The sequence below is a fragment of the Thalia democratica genome, chromosome 2 (assembly GCF_965202585.1).
Source record: "Thalia democratica chromosome 2, ktThaDemo2.hap1.1, whole genome shotgun sequence".
In the NCBI taxonomy this organism is placed as follows: Eukaryota; Metazoa; Chordata; class Thaliacea; order Salpida; family Salpidae; genus Thalia; species Thalia democratica.
Genome location: NC_139166.1, coordinates 15474626 through 15494470, shown reverse-complemented (window position 1 = coordinate 15494470; position 19845 = coordinate 15474626). Strand labels below are relative to the sequence as shown.

Below are 19845 nucleotides of genomic sequence, written 5' to 3'. Positions count from 1 at the left end.
TAAGTAATATTTTACAAGATAATAAAATGTTTACTTAGTTATTTTATACAGCCTACAAAAAAAAAAAACAACTAAAACAAAAAATATCAAATTAAAAATACAAACTAAAATGACAAAGTTTTAATTTTTCCCAAAACTACTAAGAAAATAATAATTAATAAAGTGTTACTGAATAAAATACTGTAACTAACAAATAGATACTTACGCCAACTAGGTTCTCAAACCTAAAAAAACTGTGTATTAAATAAAAATGTACTTGTGCACTATAGATTGTTATGCATGTATTTAAACAAAACTGTAAACACTTTTATATCACACTACTGTGCATTTGAAAATATGTAATGTACATATTTGTAACGTAGTATAATGTAGTGTATATTTAAAACCGATGGGAAAAGCAACTCTATACTATATAGTTAAGAAATATTCAAGAAGTACCGAGTATAAACAAACCTGAAAGACAAAATAAACAAATATTAATTCAAGTATAAACAAACCTGACAGATATTTCAGCGGACATGTTTATAAGACAAGCTGCAGCATTTACAGAAACCATATCTCTACAAGTATGAGGAATTAGTGAGTTGATAAGGTGTTCCAGACCTCCAGCCCTTACTATAAACCTGTTAATTATTAAATATTTGTATACTGCTGTTTATTTATATAAATATCACTGAAAGAAAGAGGAATTAGTGACTTGATAAAATGTTGTAAACCGCCAGCTCTTACTATAAACCTGTAAATTATTATTTTACCGTATATTGTGATTAATTGTTTACATAATCTACTTTAATTCTTTTTATTTTTTGTTCTTAAAAACAAATTTTTTAAAAGGAGCCTGACAGGGGACTTGAACCCCTGACCGTTGGGTTAAAAGTCCAACGCTCTACCGACTGAGCTAGCCAGGCTCACAATTGACATGGAATTGTAGCGTTTATAAATACAAAATACGTTTTTTGTGACGTAATAATACAAAACTTTGTTTAAACAGGAGTCACTTGACTTTGGCTTACTGAAAACTATTGCTACATACTAGAAAGTTAGCAATAGTTGGAAGCTATTTTCAGTGGTAAAAGATCAAAATTGAGCTAATTAAAAAAAGTTTATTAAGCGGAAAAATAAACAAATATGTAAATATAACTTACAGAGAATTATTGAGACTTTGGTATGTAAGATTAGCCAATGCTAAACATGCAGCTTGAGATACTTCACTGTTTTCAACTGGTATTAGTGCTACTAATGATGGAATTGTATCTGAAAGTAATTATTTTAGAGTATCTTAATATTTTTAACTGGTATTAGTGCTACTAATGATGGTATTGTATCTGAAAATATTTATTTTATTTGTCATACATTCAGTAACATATTTGAATATTTTCAATATTTGTTATATATTTAGTAATACAAGAATTCGACTGGCAGGAGTGATACTAATGATGGTAAAATATATGTAAACAAATAAATAAGACATGGGATTTACTTTTTGTAATCGAAAGTTCAAAGTTAACAGTTTAAGTTTTTTTATTGATTTCTAGCTAAACAAGTAAGTCAATTTTGTTCAAATAAGTACTTATAAAAAGTCCTAGTATTAAAAACATAAACTATTATCATTTTAATAGCAATTATAAATTAGCACAATAAAATTAAACTTATGATTTATTTAAACATCAGTAAAGTATAAAAATTAATAAATTTTATTAAGGACAAACCAATTTTTTTGGAGGTATTTTTAGCACACACATTAGTATAAACAAACAAATATAAATAAATATTATTAAAAACAAACCAATTTGTTCAAAGGTATCTTTAGCACACTCATTAGTATAAACAAAAATAAATAAATAAAATTTATTAAAAACAAACCGATTTGTCCGAATGTATCTTTAGCACACACATTAGTATACGCCAATACTGCCATTGTGTTACAGAGTGCAATCAGAATGCTGTCATTATCAACATTTGTGCTAAGCATGTGCCACATACAAGCTTCTATGTTCTGTTCGTGCAATACCTTGGCGTTTCTCTCTGTGTAGGAAAATATGTTTATTAGAATAGTATAAAAGTACTGTAAATAATTTTGACTATTTAAAATATTTCATTACATATAAAAAACAATAAGATATTGATTTTTCTACATTAGTTCTATTGTAATGTGTTTTATTATTATAACCCACCATTCTTAGTAGCCCTCCTAATAATTTATTTTGTATTTTAGGAAATATTGAAATTTATTTTCTAAGTTTTATTAATATCTCACCATTCTTAGCAGCCCTTCCAATTGCTTGTGCGGCGTACAATTTGACCTGGGGGCTGGGAAAATTGTTTTGCATGAAAACCAACAGGGTTTCCAGACCACCTGAGTTCCTGAAAGATTCCATCATGTCTTCTGACAACAGGCAGTTTGATATGGCGTGCAAAACTACCATGTGTAGGTCTTGATACTAGAAAATAATTTTTATGTTGAATTATTTTTTCAACCATTAATTATTTTTTATTTAGATATAATTAATTAAAAGTTAAGTTATGTATTTTAAGAATATTATAACAATATTTTTGAAATGACGTGAAGCATAACTTCACCCGTTAAGATAATGAAAAGTTTTTATAAAATGAATTAAGAATTTTTATATCTAACTTTTAATATACATATAGATTTGTTAAGAGTTATTTTATGTGTTTTATTAATTTTATAACAGACAGTTTTATATGTCATATAAAACTACTATATAGAGAACTAAAATGAAATTTTTTTTTTATCTTTACTATTACAAAATTAAGTTTTGTGCATAAATAATTTTATATAATTTTATTAGAATATGATATTAAATTTGATATGATTTGTAAAACTACCATGTTGGTACTAACAAAAATTTGAGTGTTAAAAAATTTAATGCCAAACTATGGAATTTGTTAAAGTATAAAAAGTATTTGTTTATTTTAAGCAATGTATATTCCTAATGTCACAGATAATAAGTGTTCTTTCACATCTTTATATAAGACTTTAAATTGAAATAATATTTTGTATATTATGTTATTTCAAAAACCAAATGGTTTTACTATTTGTAAGTTTTTTCATTTTTGTTACAGCATAACTTATGTATAGTAACAATTTATATAGTTTTTAATTAAAAAGTGAAAACTTTTATAACTAGTATATATGTTTTTTTGAAAAACTCAAACTTTTTGATAACAAAAAAAATTCCAAATACCTAACTCAAACTTGTATAAGCTGTTTTTGTTGCACAAAGTACGCTATAAAATTCGAAATAAAATATTCATCTTAAATTAACACTAAATAGTGTATAAAGTAAATAACCTTTTTGGTTAGTAGACCCATTATTTTTTCCATTCCGTCTAATTGGTTAAATTGACTTCTTGATTCATCTGTAAAAAATATACTATATTTTGATAAACACAACTGATTGTAATATCTACAATTTAAACAACTTTTAATTGTAAGCATGAGTTGCTTTATAACTATTAACTTTTTCATTAAAATAAACTAAGAGAGTTATTAACATTAACTATCTATTTTAAATACTGATCAACAAAGTATATTTTAAGTTGATTAAGCTTCAAAGCTTGTTTTGTTTCAAGTAAAAGATCCTACATAATGGTATAATTAAAATCATTATAAAGTACTTTGAATATAGCTAAATGTACTTATACATTTGTACAAACTAACAAAATCAAATTGAGTTTGAGTGATCTTTTTTATTGAAGATTATTTCAAAAGTAAATTTTAACTAATAACAATTAGCCTTTATTTTATAGCTTATATCTCAGAGCTTTTTGTATATTATAAGTAAAATATTTCAAAAGTTCAAAGCTTGTAATTTATTTGTTAAACTTTATAAATATTTAAAAGTATAACCTTAAAAGTTATAAATAAACATGAGAATCAAGATCTAATTAAGTTAAATACTTAGATATTAAAATTTAGAGCTATTTCTTGAAGCTAAAGTAGTAATGACTTTTAATACTTAAACTTTGTACTATCCAATATCTTTTTTTTTTATGTTTGAAAACTAAAGCTTCAGAAATACAGTTTTATGATAAAAATAAACAACAACATTTAAGTTGAACACAGAAGTTTAAGTTGATCCTGAACAACAACTTCAGTCTTCAAGTTTTCAATACAAATTGAATTTAATGAGAGATAAATAAATAGACAGATTTTAAAATTTTGAATGCTTTATTTTATTAAACTTAGATTCAAAAGCAACTGGATATAATTTACGACTAAACTCATTTTCAAATTACTAAAAACTTCAATGAAAAGTTTTATAATTACTTTAAAGTTATGACGTACACTCAGCATATATTGACCTAGCGTTGTACAAATGGTTCATTTTTGTTAAATTGTATGCCGGTTTACACCAGTTCAAACTCAAATTTGACATATTGATGCGAGTTTGAGAGGCAATAATTGTTTATTTTATATAATCAAAAGAAACAATGTTCACTCTAAATAATCGTTACGTCACTACAAAGATTAGATGCAATTTTTTATAAAAAAATTTGTAATTCTGAGTAAAAGTTTTTGCTTGAATTCACTGCTTTGTTACTGTAACGATAAACCAAAATAAAAAGTGTAGTCTAATAAAAAGAATAAGATGAGTATTAAAGTAAAAGAAAAGTTACGTTTTTGCTTCATTACAAGTATTAATGTAAAATATAATTATTTAAATCAAGTAGAAATCTAGCTGAGCCTAATAGAAAGTCACTTGTTTAAGTGCAAAAATATCAGTCTAACAACTTTAAGTTTTGATTCTGTAGAACTTTTATTTAAAGAAAAACATTATGTTGTTAAAATACATCCATTTAAATAACAACGAACGGTTATTTATATATCTTAGCAAGAGTTTCAACAACGAACGTTCTTAAAAGTTGTTTCATAACTTTAAATTATATATATGAAAAGTTGAAAAGTACTAAATACTTTCTTTAATAGTATAGTAATCTATGAGCCTAGCAATACATTATTTATTTATTATTATTTTTAGTTGTGTAATAAGATGCAGACTGGTTAGTCAACAGCTTTGTTTACTTCAGTTGTTTGATACATTATACCGGGTTACACCAGTTCAAATTTTTAATAGAATAAAAGGTAACATGTTGTGAAAATTACAGGAATGTTATTTTATGTCAAAAAATTTAACTTTCATTTGAATTAATTTAAGAGGTCACTAAAAGTTTAGATGTTTTAAAATCGATTATTATGCACTATTTTGCATGAATTTTTTTTATTAAGTTCATATCACTGTATTGAATATAGTATCAGAAAGTTGAATAAAAAGGTACACTTTTAAAATAATAAGTTTTACTATAAAAGAAGTATAGCTAAATTGTAGACTTTCTTAGTTTGTTAACAAGTAAATTTTTTTTTTAAAGTAATATTAAAGGTGTGTTTTTAGACGACTGTATTTAATGTATAACTTTAATTCTGAAAGTTTTTTTTATATTAACAACGAAAGATTTATAATTTTCAAAGTTTTATAAAGTTAGCTAGACTTATAAGCATCAATAAACGAAAAATGATATAAAAAAGTCATAATATAAATAAAAAAGAGTATAAGCTGAAAGTAAGTTTAAAACTAAAATGCTTAGAGCTAATTATTATTACTCGAAGCTAAAATAGTAATAACTTAAAATAACTAAACCTTGTACAAAAATACATTGAATTTATATACAGGTTTCAAATTTAAAGGTTTATAAATACAGCAGAACAATAAAAAAGAATCCTAACTAAAAATAGTTTAATTAGTTAATTCTAAACATCAAATATATTTTTGAAGTTGATTTAGTAGCATAAACCAATTATACTTTGCTCTTTTTATCAAATAATGTCTAATTAACAGTTTGAATGTTTATTATATGCTCCGCAGCAACAGCAAACACTAATATCAAGAATTGCAAAAACTATTAAACTTTTTTAAACAGCTACATAACTTTTTTTAAATACGCTTAGCAAATGTCGAGCATATTGGAAAGATTATATAGTGGTATAATAATATGTATACTGGTTTACACCAGTTCAAAACAACCAACAATTGGTTGCCCATCAGACTATTCAATCAACAACTCTTCTAAGATATAATTATATTTTAATGTGAAACTTTCTTTAAAACAATCCTTACGTACAAATCCAACTGTAAGGTACAAATTTTACCTGGGTTCAAAGTGCGTACTTTTTTAATGATCATAACGTTTTTACTATAATATATTAATTGTTTGATGAACTATACCGATTTACACCAGTTTAAATTTTCAAACGTTAGGAACGCAATACTCCATGTAAAAATGACTAGTTTATATATTATATTCTGTAAACTAATTTTTCTTCAAAACAATAATTACGTCACTGAAATTTTACATGTAAGTTTTGAGCTATTTTTTAGGTAAAAATGTTGTTTTTATGAAAACTTTTTCTTAAATTCATCACTTTATCATTATGTAATATCAGAAAATTAATTAAGAGGTACAATCTTAAAATAGTAATTTGAACTATAATAGCAGTGTTGCTAAATGTTAAACCATTCTTTTAAAAAAAACTAGTTTAAATTTTTCTGATAGTAACGTTAAAAGTGTGTTTTTATACGATAATAATTAATCTATAGTTTTAAAACTGGAAGTTTTTTTTCAATGAAAGATCAATAAATTTTAAAACTTTATAAGTAAGTTAAACTTTGTAAAAATTTAAAGATGAAAAAATTACAGTTTTAAAATTTATAAAAAAATGAGTTTTAATGTTTAAGTAAGTTTAAAACTAAAATCTTGATACTTAAGAAGTAATATTTAAAAGTAATTAAACTAAAATAATACATTGACTTTATATGCATGTTTCAAATTTAAAGGCTGAGAATTGCAGCACAACAATAAAAACGAATCTTTACCTAAACATTAAAAAAAAAAATTCAACTAGCTTCTAAACAGCAACTAAACTTTTGAATTTATTTTGATTTACTGGCATAAATTATATTGTTAGTATTATAATTAGCAGTTTACTAGTGCATTAGAAGCTTGACAGCAGCAAATTTTGAGATATATAAGTACTATTAGCGAGAATTAGAAGAAAAAACAATTTCTATGTATCCACAGCTAAAGTTAGTTCAGAATAACAAACGTTATACATGGGTATTTAAATATGTATGCTGGTTTTCATCAGGTAAAATTGGAATTAAATATATGGGCCTTCACTAACTCAACTAATAATTGTTACTATAATGTTAATACATTTTATAAATAAAACTTTTATTAAAATGTTAGTTACGCCACTGTAACGAAATTAACATTTCATTTTAATATTTTAAAGCTCTTGAATAAATATGGAATTTTTTGTAATAATAAAAACAATTTTCATTATTCTCAAAACAAGCTTTTCCAAAACAATTTTTATAACTTTCAAAACAATTTTCTAATTCATTTTTACCTACTACCTTAGCAGTTCATTATTATACTATATTTTCAATATAACATAAGTAATTATTTCATTTTATATTGCAATGAGAAGTAGGCTGGTTTGTACCAGTTTAAATTGTAACTATAATGGAGGAGTAATGGGTACTGAAACAGTTTTCGCTTGCATTTAATTTTGTATCACAAATAAAAAGTTTCTCTAAAATAACCGTTACGTCATTACATACTTTAGATATTTTTTTGAACGAAATTTTGTTTTCAAACTTTTGTAATTTTTTTAGTGAAAGTTTTGAACAATTTTATAAAAATATATGTAATCAACAAACAAGTCGAGATTTTTACTTAAAAAAAAAAAAATAACACAGTTAATTAACGAGACTTACACAAAAAATTAAAAAACTCTATATAAAAAAGTTAATACAACATTGAATATACAATGTTTTTAAAAGAAGTACAAATTGTATAAACCAAAAAAAAAAAAGGATACATTAAATAGTTAAATATTTATAGTAACTTGAAAATTAGTGAGTTACTTGTTACCAAGTACAGAAGGGACTTCGATAAGGCATGTACTTTAAGAGGTACACCTAAATCTTGAAAGTATGAACCAAAGATTTTATTGTACTAAAACATCTACGATATTTCATAAAGCTAATGAAAATAAACTTTGTAAAACTTGGTTTTATAACGATTAATACAAATACAACACAATTATTGTTTTTATAAATATAGTACAGACTATTTAAATCGTAAAATAATTAAAAATACATCAACTACTTTGTGGTACTAAAAGTATAAAGTTAGTCCCAAAACATTAAGATACTAATGTTCACAAAACATTAAGATTTGCATGGGTTTACCATCTGGACAGCTTATAGAAGTTTAACTGTGTATTTAAAAGCTTTATATTTATTATTATTCTTGAACACAAATAGATATAATTCACGACTAGAATTCATTTACCTTAATACTTAAAACTAATATGAAAAGTTTTCAAAAGGCTACTTAATTTTTTTATTTTTTTTTTAATACATGCACATAATCATCTAGTATTGAGAAAATATTTTTAGATTTATATAGCACTATGTATGGTGGTTTACACCGGTTCAAGTTAGCAACAGAGGAAAATGTCTACAATCATACATGAAGCTTACTTCTTTTATATACTTTATTTGTATTTTTAAAATAATCGTTACGTAACTACAAAGTTTAGATGTATATTTTAAGTTATCTTCCAATTTAAAAAAATTGTATACTTTGAGTGAAAACTTTTGTTTGAATTCACTGATTTGTTACTGAGATAATAAACCAACTTAAAGTGTGTACTTTAAAAAATTAAAAGTAGCACAACTATAAAAGTTAGAGATAAGTTACGTATTTTACTAAACAACAATAATAAGTACTTGTATTTAGTTTGTGTAATCAGTTTAAAATACCTATTATAATTCTAGCAAGACCTAACAGGAAGTCACTCTTTTAAGCGTGAAAATACTTGTATGATAGTTTTAGGCTTTGGTGTTGTTAAAATCTATAATTTGAATAAAAAATATTTTGTTCATCAAACTAAATATATCCAACTAAAACCCAACAGTTGTAAATAGTTCAAAATATTTTATAGAAAAAAAAATCTTAAACTGTAACTTTTTTTTATGTTACATTGAAAACAGTATAAAAAGTGCTAATTATAGAGTTACTTCAATAATAATAGTAATCTATTAGTCTATCCATAACTAATTTGGCCTCAATTTCAATTTTAAAATAAGATGTAAGCTGGTTAGTACCAGTAAAAAATATCAACAATATCCATAACAGTAGATGTTAGTAGTAATTGCTTGCAATTTATTTTATAATTTGTATAAAACATTGTTTTAGAATAATCGTTACGTCACATAAACATTTTTATAATGAAATTTTTAAACAAAACTTTTCATTATAAATAAATGGGTGAAATTTTTAAACAAGTTTATTATTTAATTTATAATTTGAAATTTTTAATCTTAAAAAGAGAAAGTTAATACAACAAAAACACTATTCATTAAATAAACTCACATTAAAAAACTAAATTTCAGTATACAAAATCCTAATATATAATGTTGCAGTAAAACTAAGCAAAGTAAAAGCCATTGAAAAATTATCATAAATAAACCAAATAAAAAGTAAAGACTAAATACTGTAAGGTAAAGTATCTATAGTATTTAAAAAAAACTATATTTTACAAGTTACATTTTAATAAGAACAGTCAAAAAAGTACATCAAAAAGGTACGCCTTTGTTTTCAAAAATGGTTAAATAAAAAATATTTTAAATTTTATAACAATTTACAAAACTAATGAAAATTAACATTCCATAACAGAGTATTATAACGACCCAAGCAAATATAATACAATTTTTACTTTGAAAAAATTATGCATAGTATATTTAAAGCGTACTTTAATAAAAATGTCAGTTATTGTTATGAGTGAAGAGAGTAAAATTAATCTCCAAGCTGCAAGGTACGCTTTTTGCCTGTGTTCGGAGCGCGCACCTTTTTTATGTCTATTCCGTTTATAACAGAGTATTTTAATTTGTTTGACAACTTATGCTGGTTTACACCAGTTAAAATACTTGAACGATATCAACAAAACTAATCTTAACACATCGAACCAGCATTTTCTGGTCTTTATTTTATGCTTTATAAATAAATTTTTCCTTTAGATAGTCACTACGTCACTGAAAAGTTAAAATGAAAACATCTACTTTTGTGCAATTTCGTATGAAAACTTTTGCATTGGTTCATTACTGTGTATGGTATATTATGAGAAAGTAGATTAAAGGTTCACTCTAAAAGAATAATCTAAACAAGTTAAAACTTATCTCTACTGAAAAAAATGTCTAAAAGTTTTGATGAGAACACATGTTTAATTGACAATGATAAATACACTTCAGTTAAATGAATAAAAAAAACCTAATTATAAAGATATTTAGTATATTATGAGAAAATAGATTTAAGGTTCACTCTAAAAACAAATAACTTAAACAAGTTAAAACTTTTCGCTATTGAAATAATTTGTAACAGTTATAGTAAGAACATGTACTTAAAAGGTAATGATAAATACACTTCAGTCGAATGAATTAAGAAATATACTTAAAAACTTCTTTAGTACTGCTAAAACAAATTGAAATAAACAAACTTCTTTTTTTAAACATTTTGTATGAAACTTTACAACATTAGAAATTGAAATACTATGAAAAAAAAATTTAACAAAAAATATTATTTTATTCACTTGTGAGATATTTTGTTGAAAATATTATGTAGTTATATAATAGTATTTGTTGCTTTAGTTTTTACTTATGCATTTAAAAACAACTTAAAATAAAAAGTTATATTAGAGTTAATATAATAATGATGCAACAATGTTATTAAACTATGTAAAAGAAAGTCTAAAACGTTCTACACAAAAGTAAAATTGAAATATTAAGTAACCAAAGGTATATGCACTTACTTAAGAAATAATACAAGTCACGCACTACTAATTAACAATTGGCGCGTTTATAGGTTACAAATTAATGTGTACCGGTCTGACACCAGTTCAAATTACAATGACTAATTTAGTATATAACTTGATGATTAAGTAAAATTGATTGTAACTTACTTTGTATTTTGTAAAACAAAATGCTTTAAAACAACGATTACGTCACTACAACGTCTTCATTTACCAAGCTATTTTGTGTAATTATTTTTTGCATGAAAATTTGCTTCAATATACTACTTGATATGTATTAGAATAAAGTTGAAAGGTTTACTTTTTAATGAACAAGTTCAGTTTAAAAAGTAAGTTAAAACCTAATACAAATATCTGGTTTTAAAAATTATCTAAACTCTTATTTATTGAAAATACTGTTAAAATAATTAAAACAGACTTAATTGCCAATAATAAATGTATACTTGAGTTAAATGCTTAATTATAAGATAAAATTGAGAAGCTTATTATTACTGATCTATCAGATTGTATAAAAACACATTTATTTCTCAAGGTTTGTATTAAGTTTCACAATATTGAAAGTTGTCTATCTGCAAATCAAAGTTTATCAAAAATATTAGTTTGTGAGTTATCTTGATATAAAAGTGAAATGTATGGACTATTTGTTGCTTGTAACTTTTTAACAACATTTTAAACCTTAGCAGCTAAAATAAACTAGATTGACTATCAATTACTTCAGCTAGGTCTACTTATTTCATTTGATATTATAAATAATAATTAAGTTTTTATATAATTTCTTTACAACAAAGTTCAAATAAAATGATTTAGGATACCTTATTCTAAAAGCTGTAGTCTAAAAATACATTGAAGCTTATTAAAAGAGTTTAAAAAACCATAACTTATTTAATTTACCAGACTTAAGCTTAAGTGTTAGTATTGTAAGAATCAGTTAAGTCTAACAAAAACTTTTTACTGATGAATAATTTTAAGTATCTCAAAATCAGTTAATTTACATTATTAATCAATAAAAGTTGTTTTTATTTAGTTTGTTATGTTAATTGCAATTTGATTGTCTAAAATCTAAACAGGTATAATTATAAATGAAATTTTAAGCCTACTCACTTAAAATAAAAAATATTTGAAGCACATTTTAATATTAAAATTTTCAAAGATAGTTCAATTTTAATTGTTTATAAACAAACAAAATATGTTTAAAAGTTTTTAATAAGCAGTGTATAAGCATTTTTAATTTTAATAAGTTTTTAATAAACTTGCTCATAATTAAAGTAAAAATGTATTATTTGAATGAGCTAATAAACATGCTAAAATAACCATTAAATTGTAGCTAAAAACTGTTACAATAGCTTGAAAGAAATATAAAAGCTTAAAACTTCTGTTTACATAAAGACTATAAAAAGCTTATAAACTTACAAAATTTGCCAAAGTTTAATTAGCAGCTCAAATGTGTTTTGGAATTAGAAGACGCGCAGCAATTAATATGAGCTTAATAATAAGTTATTGATTACTTATTTAAAAACCTAAACTAGATTATATAACAATTTTTTTTTAAGTTGAACTTTTAATGATATAGTAATAATAATAATATTCTGACTAAAAAAACTATTTCAATCAAATTTTGTTTATAGCTATAGAATAAAAGTAACATAACTTATTTAGATTTTTGAAAACTATAGCAAGCTATTGCATGAATTAAAAATTTATCTTTTAAACTTTAGAAGATTTTAAAGTTCTTATAAACAATTTTACAATCAAAACTTATAACGATTTTGTTTTTATAAACAGCTTAGCTATATCTTTACAAATTTCTAAAAATCTTTCTATTTTATAGTTTTTAGATAATTTTTTTATTTAAATTTTATAATTATAACTTTTATCTAAAAATCTTAAAATTTTACATTGTCAACAATTTTAAATAATTACGTCATATTAACATGTTGTATTTAAAATGCTAAAAAGTTATATTATTATTGTAAAGTTGCAAAAGTTCGTTACTAAATTTTATGGAAACTATCTCAAACAAAGTATATAATAATCACATTGCACACTTAATCATTTTGTTCAATTTTGTACACTAAAAGTGATGGTTTTAAACTTAAATTCAAATGGAGGTATATTTAAGGAACCCAGCTTAATTGCTAACAAAAGCTAAATGAAAATTTAAAACTTTTAAGCATTAAAGAGAAAAGCAATTAGCATGCAAATGTGCTCTGCCTTTAGGCTTAGGTTTATATACTCTAATAGCGAGATTTTCTAACAGCAGAGTGGCGCAGCGGAAGCGTGCTGGGCCCATAACCCAGAGGTCGATGGATCGAAACCATCCTCTGCTACTTTCTCGCTGTAATCGTATAGTGGTTAGTACTTCACGTTGTGGCCGTGACAACCCAGGTTCAAATCCTGGTTACAGCACATTTTTTGTTACTAACGTATGCTACTTAAATAATTTTCTTTATATTTGTTGATTTGTGTTTTTTATTGTTCGCATACTTTGTAAGTGGTTAAACTTCAGGTTACAAATTTTGTTAACTAATTATTGAATGTGAATAAAAAAATTGTAATTTGATTTGGAAGTAATAATCATGTAAAGTTTTGTATAACTAATGGCCCGATTTCTGGTTACATTACTTCTTTAAAGCTTTATGGTGATTTGATACTAATCTTTATAAAATTTATATAAACAAGTATTACTATGAGGTTTTTGTTTGAATATTTGTAGAAGCTTATTGCCTTGATTAAAATTTTTATATAAACAAACTGTTAACCATGGAAATGCTAAATCATTAACATATATTTATCACATTTCTGGTTTAAACTATTTTAATATAGCTTAGTACAATGTTTATGTAGCCCGAAAACAAACATTTTTCTAAAAATTTGCCCACCCCTTATAAAAGGCTGCCAACCCGGTTCTATATAACATAAAGTATTAGAGTTTTTGTAATTTTCTCAAAAAAAAAAACGTTTAGTAGTGACGTAATAACAAAAATAATGCAGTTTATTTTACATCTTTCTTTAATATTATTTCAAAATTACCTTTTAAACTAGTTGCTCTAACCCCTCTACCGATAATCTGCACCGCTAACTTAGCGGTTTTAAATGTATTCAAATTTTAATAGAAAGATTTAAGTACTTCAAATTTAAATCTAAATAACTTTTAAAATCACTAAACCGATACAAATTTGAAGTATCAGTATTAGTTTCACTTGTTATTAAAATTTTTAATATAATATTTATATACTTGGTTAAATAAACTATTAAATGGAAATTTTAAATTAAAAAAGGAGCCTGACAGGGGACTTGAACCCCTGACCGTTGGATTAAAAGTCCAACGCTCTACCGACTGAGCTAGCCAGGCTCACGAACAGATGAGATTTTTAGCGATTATAAACCTACATTTGCGGTATTAAAGTGGGTTTCAATTTCTAGTATATTCTTAAACAAACACTGATTGAAATGAGTGTTTTATTTTATAATTGTTTTTAAGTACCAGTTAAAATTTTATGTATTTAGGTATGAATTGTTTTAAAGTTCACTTGTTTTTTAATGATTGGTAAACGGTTTATAAACTAAATCAAAAGTTTTTGAGATCAAATTTAAAACTTCATATTAATCAATAGCAAGTTTAAACCTTGCCTAATGGATACTTAATTTAATCAGTATTTTTTGAGTACTAAATAATCATAATAATTTACACATCAATATTCTGAAATGAATTTTAGATTTGTTTTAAATATATTGTAGGAGATTAGAACTTTTTATCGGTAAACTTATTCAAATTTCAATAGTTTCAGTTTATACTGTACAATTTTTTTTACATAAAATAGATATATACAGCTTTTATTTTTATAAAACAAATTAATAAAAGCTTACACACTACTATTTATTTAATACTCCAAACTAATGTATACTTCATGTTTTTTAACTTTTATCTTTTCAAATTTCAAATTAGTTTATCATAATTTAATTCAATACTTGGCATATCATATAACAACATAAGTTACAATTTTAAACTTTGTCTTTAAACATATTTTTGCTTTTAAGTTTTTTATGTTGCCAATAAAAATCATAGTTTTATCAACTTGTAGAATCTTAAGCAATAAGTTTATTTGTTGTATCAATTTTTTAAAAACTTTTAATATAAGATAATTAATCATTTTATTAATTAATTTACACTTTTTAAACTCTGATTATATTCATTTTGACTAAACTTATTTTCTAAACAAAACTAATCATTTAAAATGTATTTATAATCAGAAACTAAGATTAAGATAACATACTTCACCTTCAGTGTTATTTTTAGTAATTTTAATATAACAGTAAAATATTCAACTTTGTTTTTAAACAACAATTTTAATTTCAAAGTAATATTTTTAGTAATTATTTATCAAAGCAAATAAATGATTAATAATTAGCAACAATACTAGTTTTTACAATTAAATAATAACAATTTTTAAATACCTTAAGTAAGCAAACATACTACTTTCTAGTAGCATACAATGGGTAGCTTGAAAAACCTGCAAACTACTTGCATACTTACTGATTCAAGAAATAAAGCGTTTTTCATGTTAATTTATTTAATTTAAAATATTAAAGCAATATGTTTTTTGATTCATTATTTATATGTTTCAGTAAAATGGCTTATAAGGTATTAAAAAAAATCTTTAATTTTTTGCCGACTCAGCTAATATGTAAACGATTTACAGTTTTAAACAAACAGTTTACAGGTTTTTCAAATTACCCGAACAATTGATATGTTATAATTATTTTAAAGTATTTTTCAGTGACATGGCTCAATAACATAGTTATATATTATAAACATTACCACTGTATTGTAGCATAAACCATTTATTCCAAACTTATAAAAACTGAGCACATTATAACTTTTCTATGCACACTAAAATTTAACATTTATACTGACTTTATCTAAATTTTCTTTATCATTTATTTATCTTTGATATAATGTAATGAACGCTAGTTTGAAAGTTATTATAAAAACAGAGTGAAAATGAACTTACAAGTTAAGTATAATTTATATATATTAATAACATATTTACAGCGAAAAATAAAGCAGTTTTATATACATTACTTCAAACTTTGGGGATGTTAGTATAAACAACGCGTTAAACTATCTTTATTTATTTTCTAACAACTTTTAGAATCACAATTAACATCTTTAAAATACTGTTTAACTTTCAAACTTTTTTTTATTTTATCAAATTTCTTGTAATACTCTAACTAATGTTTTTCATTTTAATCGAATTTTTCAACACATCTAGAAAATATAAATAAAACATTTTATTATTCTTATAACAAAAAAGCTGATTTAAAAATTTATCTTCGACGCTTTGGAACTATTTTTCAAAATGTTTGTCTATTTAAAAACACTTTCATTTTAAGTTTACTTTTAAAAGCAAAAGTATAAACTCATCTTATTTTTAATCATTTTGTGAAAATATAGGTTACATTTTTAATTTTTTAGTCATTTAAACATAAACGTATTGAATCATAAATTTTTTGCAAAAGTCCTTTAATAGTACACCTATTTATTAGTAAACTTTTGCCTTGTTGTAGTATAGTCAACTTAACACATGGTTATCTTACCATCTTTTTGAAGTACAGCCAGTGTATTAAACTTTATTTAAAAACAACCATCTTCTAGTTATACAGTCGATATACTGAATGAGCTGTTTTTCTAATCATCTTAAAATAGCACAGCTAGTACAGCTCGTGCATATTCAGCTAACAATAAAAACAAACCAACTTGTAACAGTACAATCAATATACTAAATTTAACTTAATTCTAATCATATATTCAATTTGGTTTATAAGTGTTTTACTGACCATCTTGTAAAAATACAGCTAATATAAACAGTTCAAACAATCAACAAACCAACTTGTAACAGTACAACCAATGTATATTATATTCAAATACTATTTTAATCATGCACTAATTTAAATTCAATTAACTACTAACCGTCTTGCAACAATACAGCCAATGTACTCAAAGCGACCATCTGTATTGTCGGATATTCGGAATTGACTCTTTCCATCAAACTTGTTATTATGCCCGCGTCTCTAACTTTCATTCTGCTTTCGAAATCCTGTGTAAATGAATGATTATTAAGACTGAGGTAGATAATTAAGTTATACAGTTAAAATAAGTTTTACTGCACACTTTCAAATTGAAGTACTTTTATAATACTATACAACTTTTAATGCAGTTATTACGTCATAACCAAAGGTAAACGCATAGTAGAGAAAAAACTGTTGATAATGTTATTTTTTCAGTACATACAGTATGCAGGTAAAAATATAAATACATAATTTAACTTAGATATTTTTTGTTTTCTGGTATAATTAACAAAAACCCTAAACCAAAAAATTGTAACAGATAAAATATTTAGCAAAGTAAATTCAAGTTTTTATCGTTATCAGTGCTTGATAGGGCGAGAAACACAAAAACCTAAAAGATATATCAGTGTTAATAGAAACAATAACATATTATAATAACACTACTAACAAACCTCAACTAATTTATTAAACAGAGCAACGAGTTATGTTAAACATATAATAATAGTATAAGTAATATATTATATAACTATTATAAATAATAACAAACCTCAACTAATTTATTCAAACACAACAGCGAGTTATGCTGAACATCTGCATCTTGACTTGATTGGGCCAAATAGACGAGCTGCTCTATGGCGCCACCGTCGCGAATGACGGATTTGTGCGTGAAGTCGTCCGCAAGGTGGCATAAGAGAAGACACGCGAATTCCACTACTACTTCGTCCTCTGTAAAATTATTATAAATTTTAGTGAATAACTTATTACTTTATAAGCTAGATGGCACAATAAGAATAAAAATAATAAAAAAGTTCGACTGCTACTTCGTCCTCTGTAAGTTTATTGTAAATAACTTATTACTTTATAAACTAGATAGCAAAATAATAATAATAATAAACAAGCGGATTCGACTGCTACTTCGTCTTCTGTTGGTTTATTATTAATTTTTATAAACTACATTAACTTTTATTTAATTGTTAGTATTTATAATTATTGATAGTAAAATCAGTCATACAATATTGTTTATTTATATTTATAGTATACACTAAATGGCATAAGATAATACAGGCAAATTTGATTACTACTTCGTCCTCTTTTGTAAATGAATTAATAATGTTATTAGTCTTTATATTCATATTTAATTACTAAACGGCACAATTAAAAGCAGTAAACTTAATAACTACTTCGTATTTTGTTTAAAAAATCAATTTAGTTCTTAATAAAATAAATTTAGTATTTTTTGTTTTAAAATTGTTTGTAAATACTATATTTATTATTTTATTAGTCAAGATGCCATAAAGAGCAAGAAAGCAAACTCGACCATACTTTGTCTTCTGAGAATTTATCGTTAGTACTCAACTTTTTAATATAAAAATTTTTAGCTAAACAACATAAAATAAGGCAAGCAAGCTGTACTTATGTTATTACTTGTTATTTAAGTATATTAAATTATTATTACTTGTAATCTATATTGTCACTAATTTAAAGTAGCTTTAAATTATTTATTTATAAATAGGCTAAATAACAACAAACAAGTTTTTGCATAAGTAAACTTGTCTATCATAAATAATATTTTTACTAGCATTTTATACACATGGTACAAATTATTATGGTAAATGACACAACACATATATTAATTTAACTGTTTTATTAAATGAAATTAGAGAAATCACAATTTTGACAAGCGTCTTGTCTTATGTTGTCATAATGAAATAAAAAAATTATAAAAATATATGTTAATTCATTTTTAACAAAAATAAGGGTTGTAGGAGAACAACAATTTATAAGTAAACTTGTTTATTGTTTTGAACAAAAACAAGTTGCTTTTTACTATTATATGAATAAAAGTTTATGTGTTTACAAATAAAAAGTTAGCTAAAACCAGTTCACGGTAATAGCAAGACAAGTTTTAAGAACAAAATATTTTTTTATTTAATGCTAATTCATTAATAAAGAAAATATTCTTAAAATATTAATCAAAACTAAATACCGATAACCACATATTTTTAATAAAAATCAAAATGCTAGATAGGTATACAAATGTTTTACACTATTTATGATAGTAATTTATAAACTTATATTATTGTAATTAATTTAAATTTATTTTTAATATTGCTTTGTCGGTTTACTTTTTTTCTGTACAAATATGCACAGTACATTTTATATTTTTATGATTAGAAAAACATACACTGTTTATATTATAAACTGTGAAGTTATCTTAATTTTAACTTTGTTGAACCATTAAATAAAGTTAAACGGTTTAAAAATTAACTAAAAACAAATTTCATATATAAGTAACAACGTTTAATAAACAATTATCTGGCTTAAAATAAAGACTGTAATAAGTTTACACCCAGATTTGAGTTTTTCTTGCAAGCATGAATAAAAACGAACGACAACACTTAGCTTTAGATTTACTGATAAACACTTGCATAAGCAAGCAAATAAAAATGCTGAGCTAAGCAGAAATGGAATGCTTGCAAAGCTAAGTGAATGCAGCTAAATCACTGCACTAAAACTACTCTCTCAAATTTTCTAGCCCTACCGAACAAGCTTCTCTCGTTTCATGACGTAACCAACAAACGCTCGCATGCAAGCGAACCGACGCGTATAAATATCAGGTTTGTCATTCAACCTGTCGCCTGAACGAGCTTCAGTGGTCTGGTGTGCGGGCTTCAAACCCGTAGCTGACTAACGTCAGAGTGGTTCGATTCCACCTTTCAGGCGCCAATATTAATTTTTCTAATAATTAATAAAAAGGCCATAAAAGGGGGTCCAACATTTTTTTTTACAAAAAATAACTTAGATATACTTATAAAAGCTTTAAGTACAAACTACAAGCCAGTTTTCGATTGATAGAGTGGTTCGATTCCACCTTT

The 19845-nt window shown here is 24.3% G+C and overlaps 1 protein-coding gene and 5 non-coding genes across 6 annotated transcripts in view; 3 read left to right on the top strand and 3 right to left on the bottom strand.

The window, feature by feature from the left end:
- LOC145829184 (armadillo repeat-containing protein 3-like) overlaps positions 1-19845 on the bottom strand; it is a 46494-nt gene that overhangs the window by 16404 nt on the left and 10245 nt on the right. The window contains exons 5-11 of the mRNA XM_082936910.1: positions 17517-17695; positions 16872-16998; positions 3317-3384; positions 2258-2441; positions 1864-2025; positions 1146-1254; positions 498-623 (exon numbers count right to left, since the gene is read on the bottom strand). Coding sequence (XP_082793036.1) covers positions 498-623; positions 1146-1254; positions 1864-2025; positions 2258-2441; positions 3317-3384; positions 16872-16998; positions 17517-17695 — 955 coding nt within the window. The remainder of the gene's footprint in view (positions 1-497; positions 624-1145; positions 1255-1863; positions 2026-2257; positions 2442-3316; positions 3385-16871; positions 16999-17516; positions 17696-19845) is intronic.
- Positions 836-908, bottom strand: Trnak-uuu (transfer RNA lysine (anticodon UUU)). The gene has a single exon. It is a non-coding gene; the product is annotated as a tRNA-Lys (tRNA).
- On the top strand, positions 13156-13227 carry Trnam-cau (transfer RNA methionine (anticodon CAU)). Its single transcript has one exon. It is a non-coding gene; the product is annotated as a tRNA-Met (tRNA).
- Positions 13235-13306, top strand: Trnah-gug (transfer RNA histidin (anticodon GUG)). Its single transcript has one exon. It is a non-coding gene; the product is annotated as a tRNA-His (tRNA).
- Trnak-uuu (transfer RNA lysine (anticodon UUU)) lies at positions 14180-14252 on the bottom strand. The gene has a single exon. It is a non-coding gene; the product is annotated as a tRNA-Lys (tRNA).
- Trnastop-uca (transfer RNA opal suppressor (anticodon UCA)) lies at positions 19607-19693 on the top strand. Its single transcript has one exon. It is a non-coding gene; the product is annotated as a tRNA-Sec (tRNA).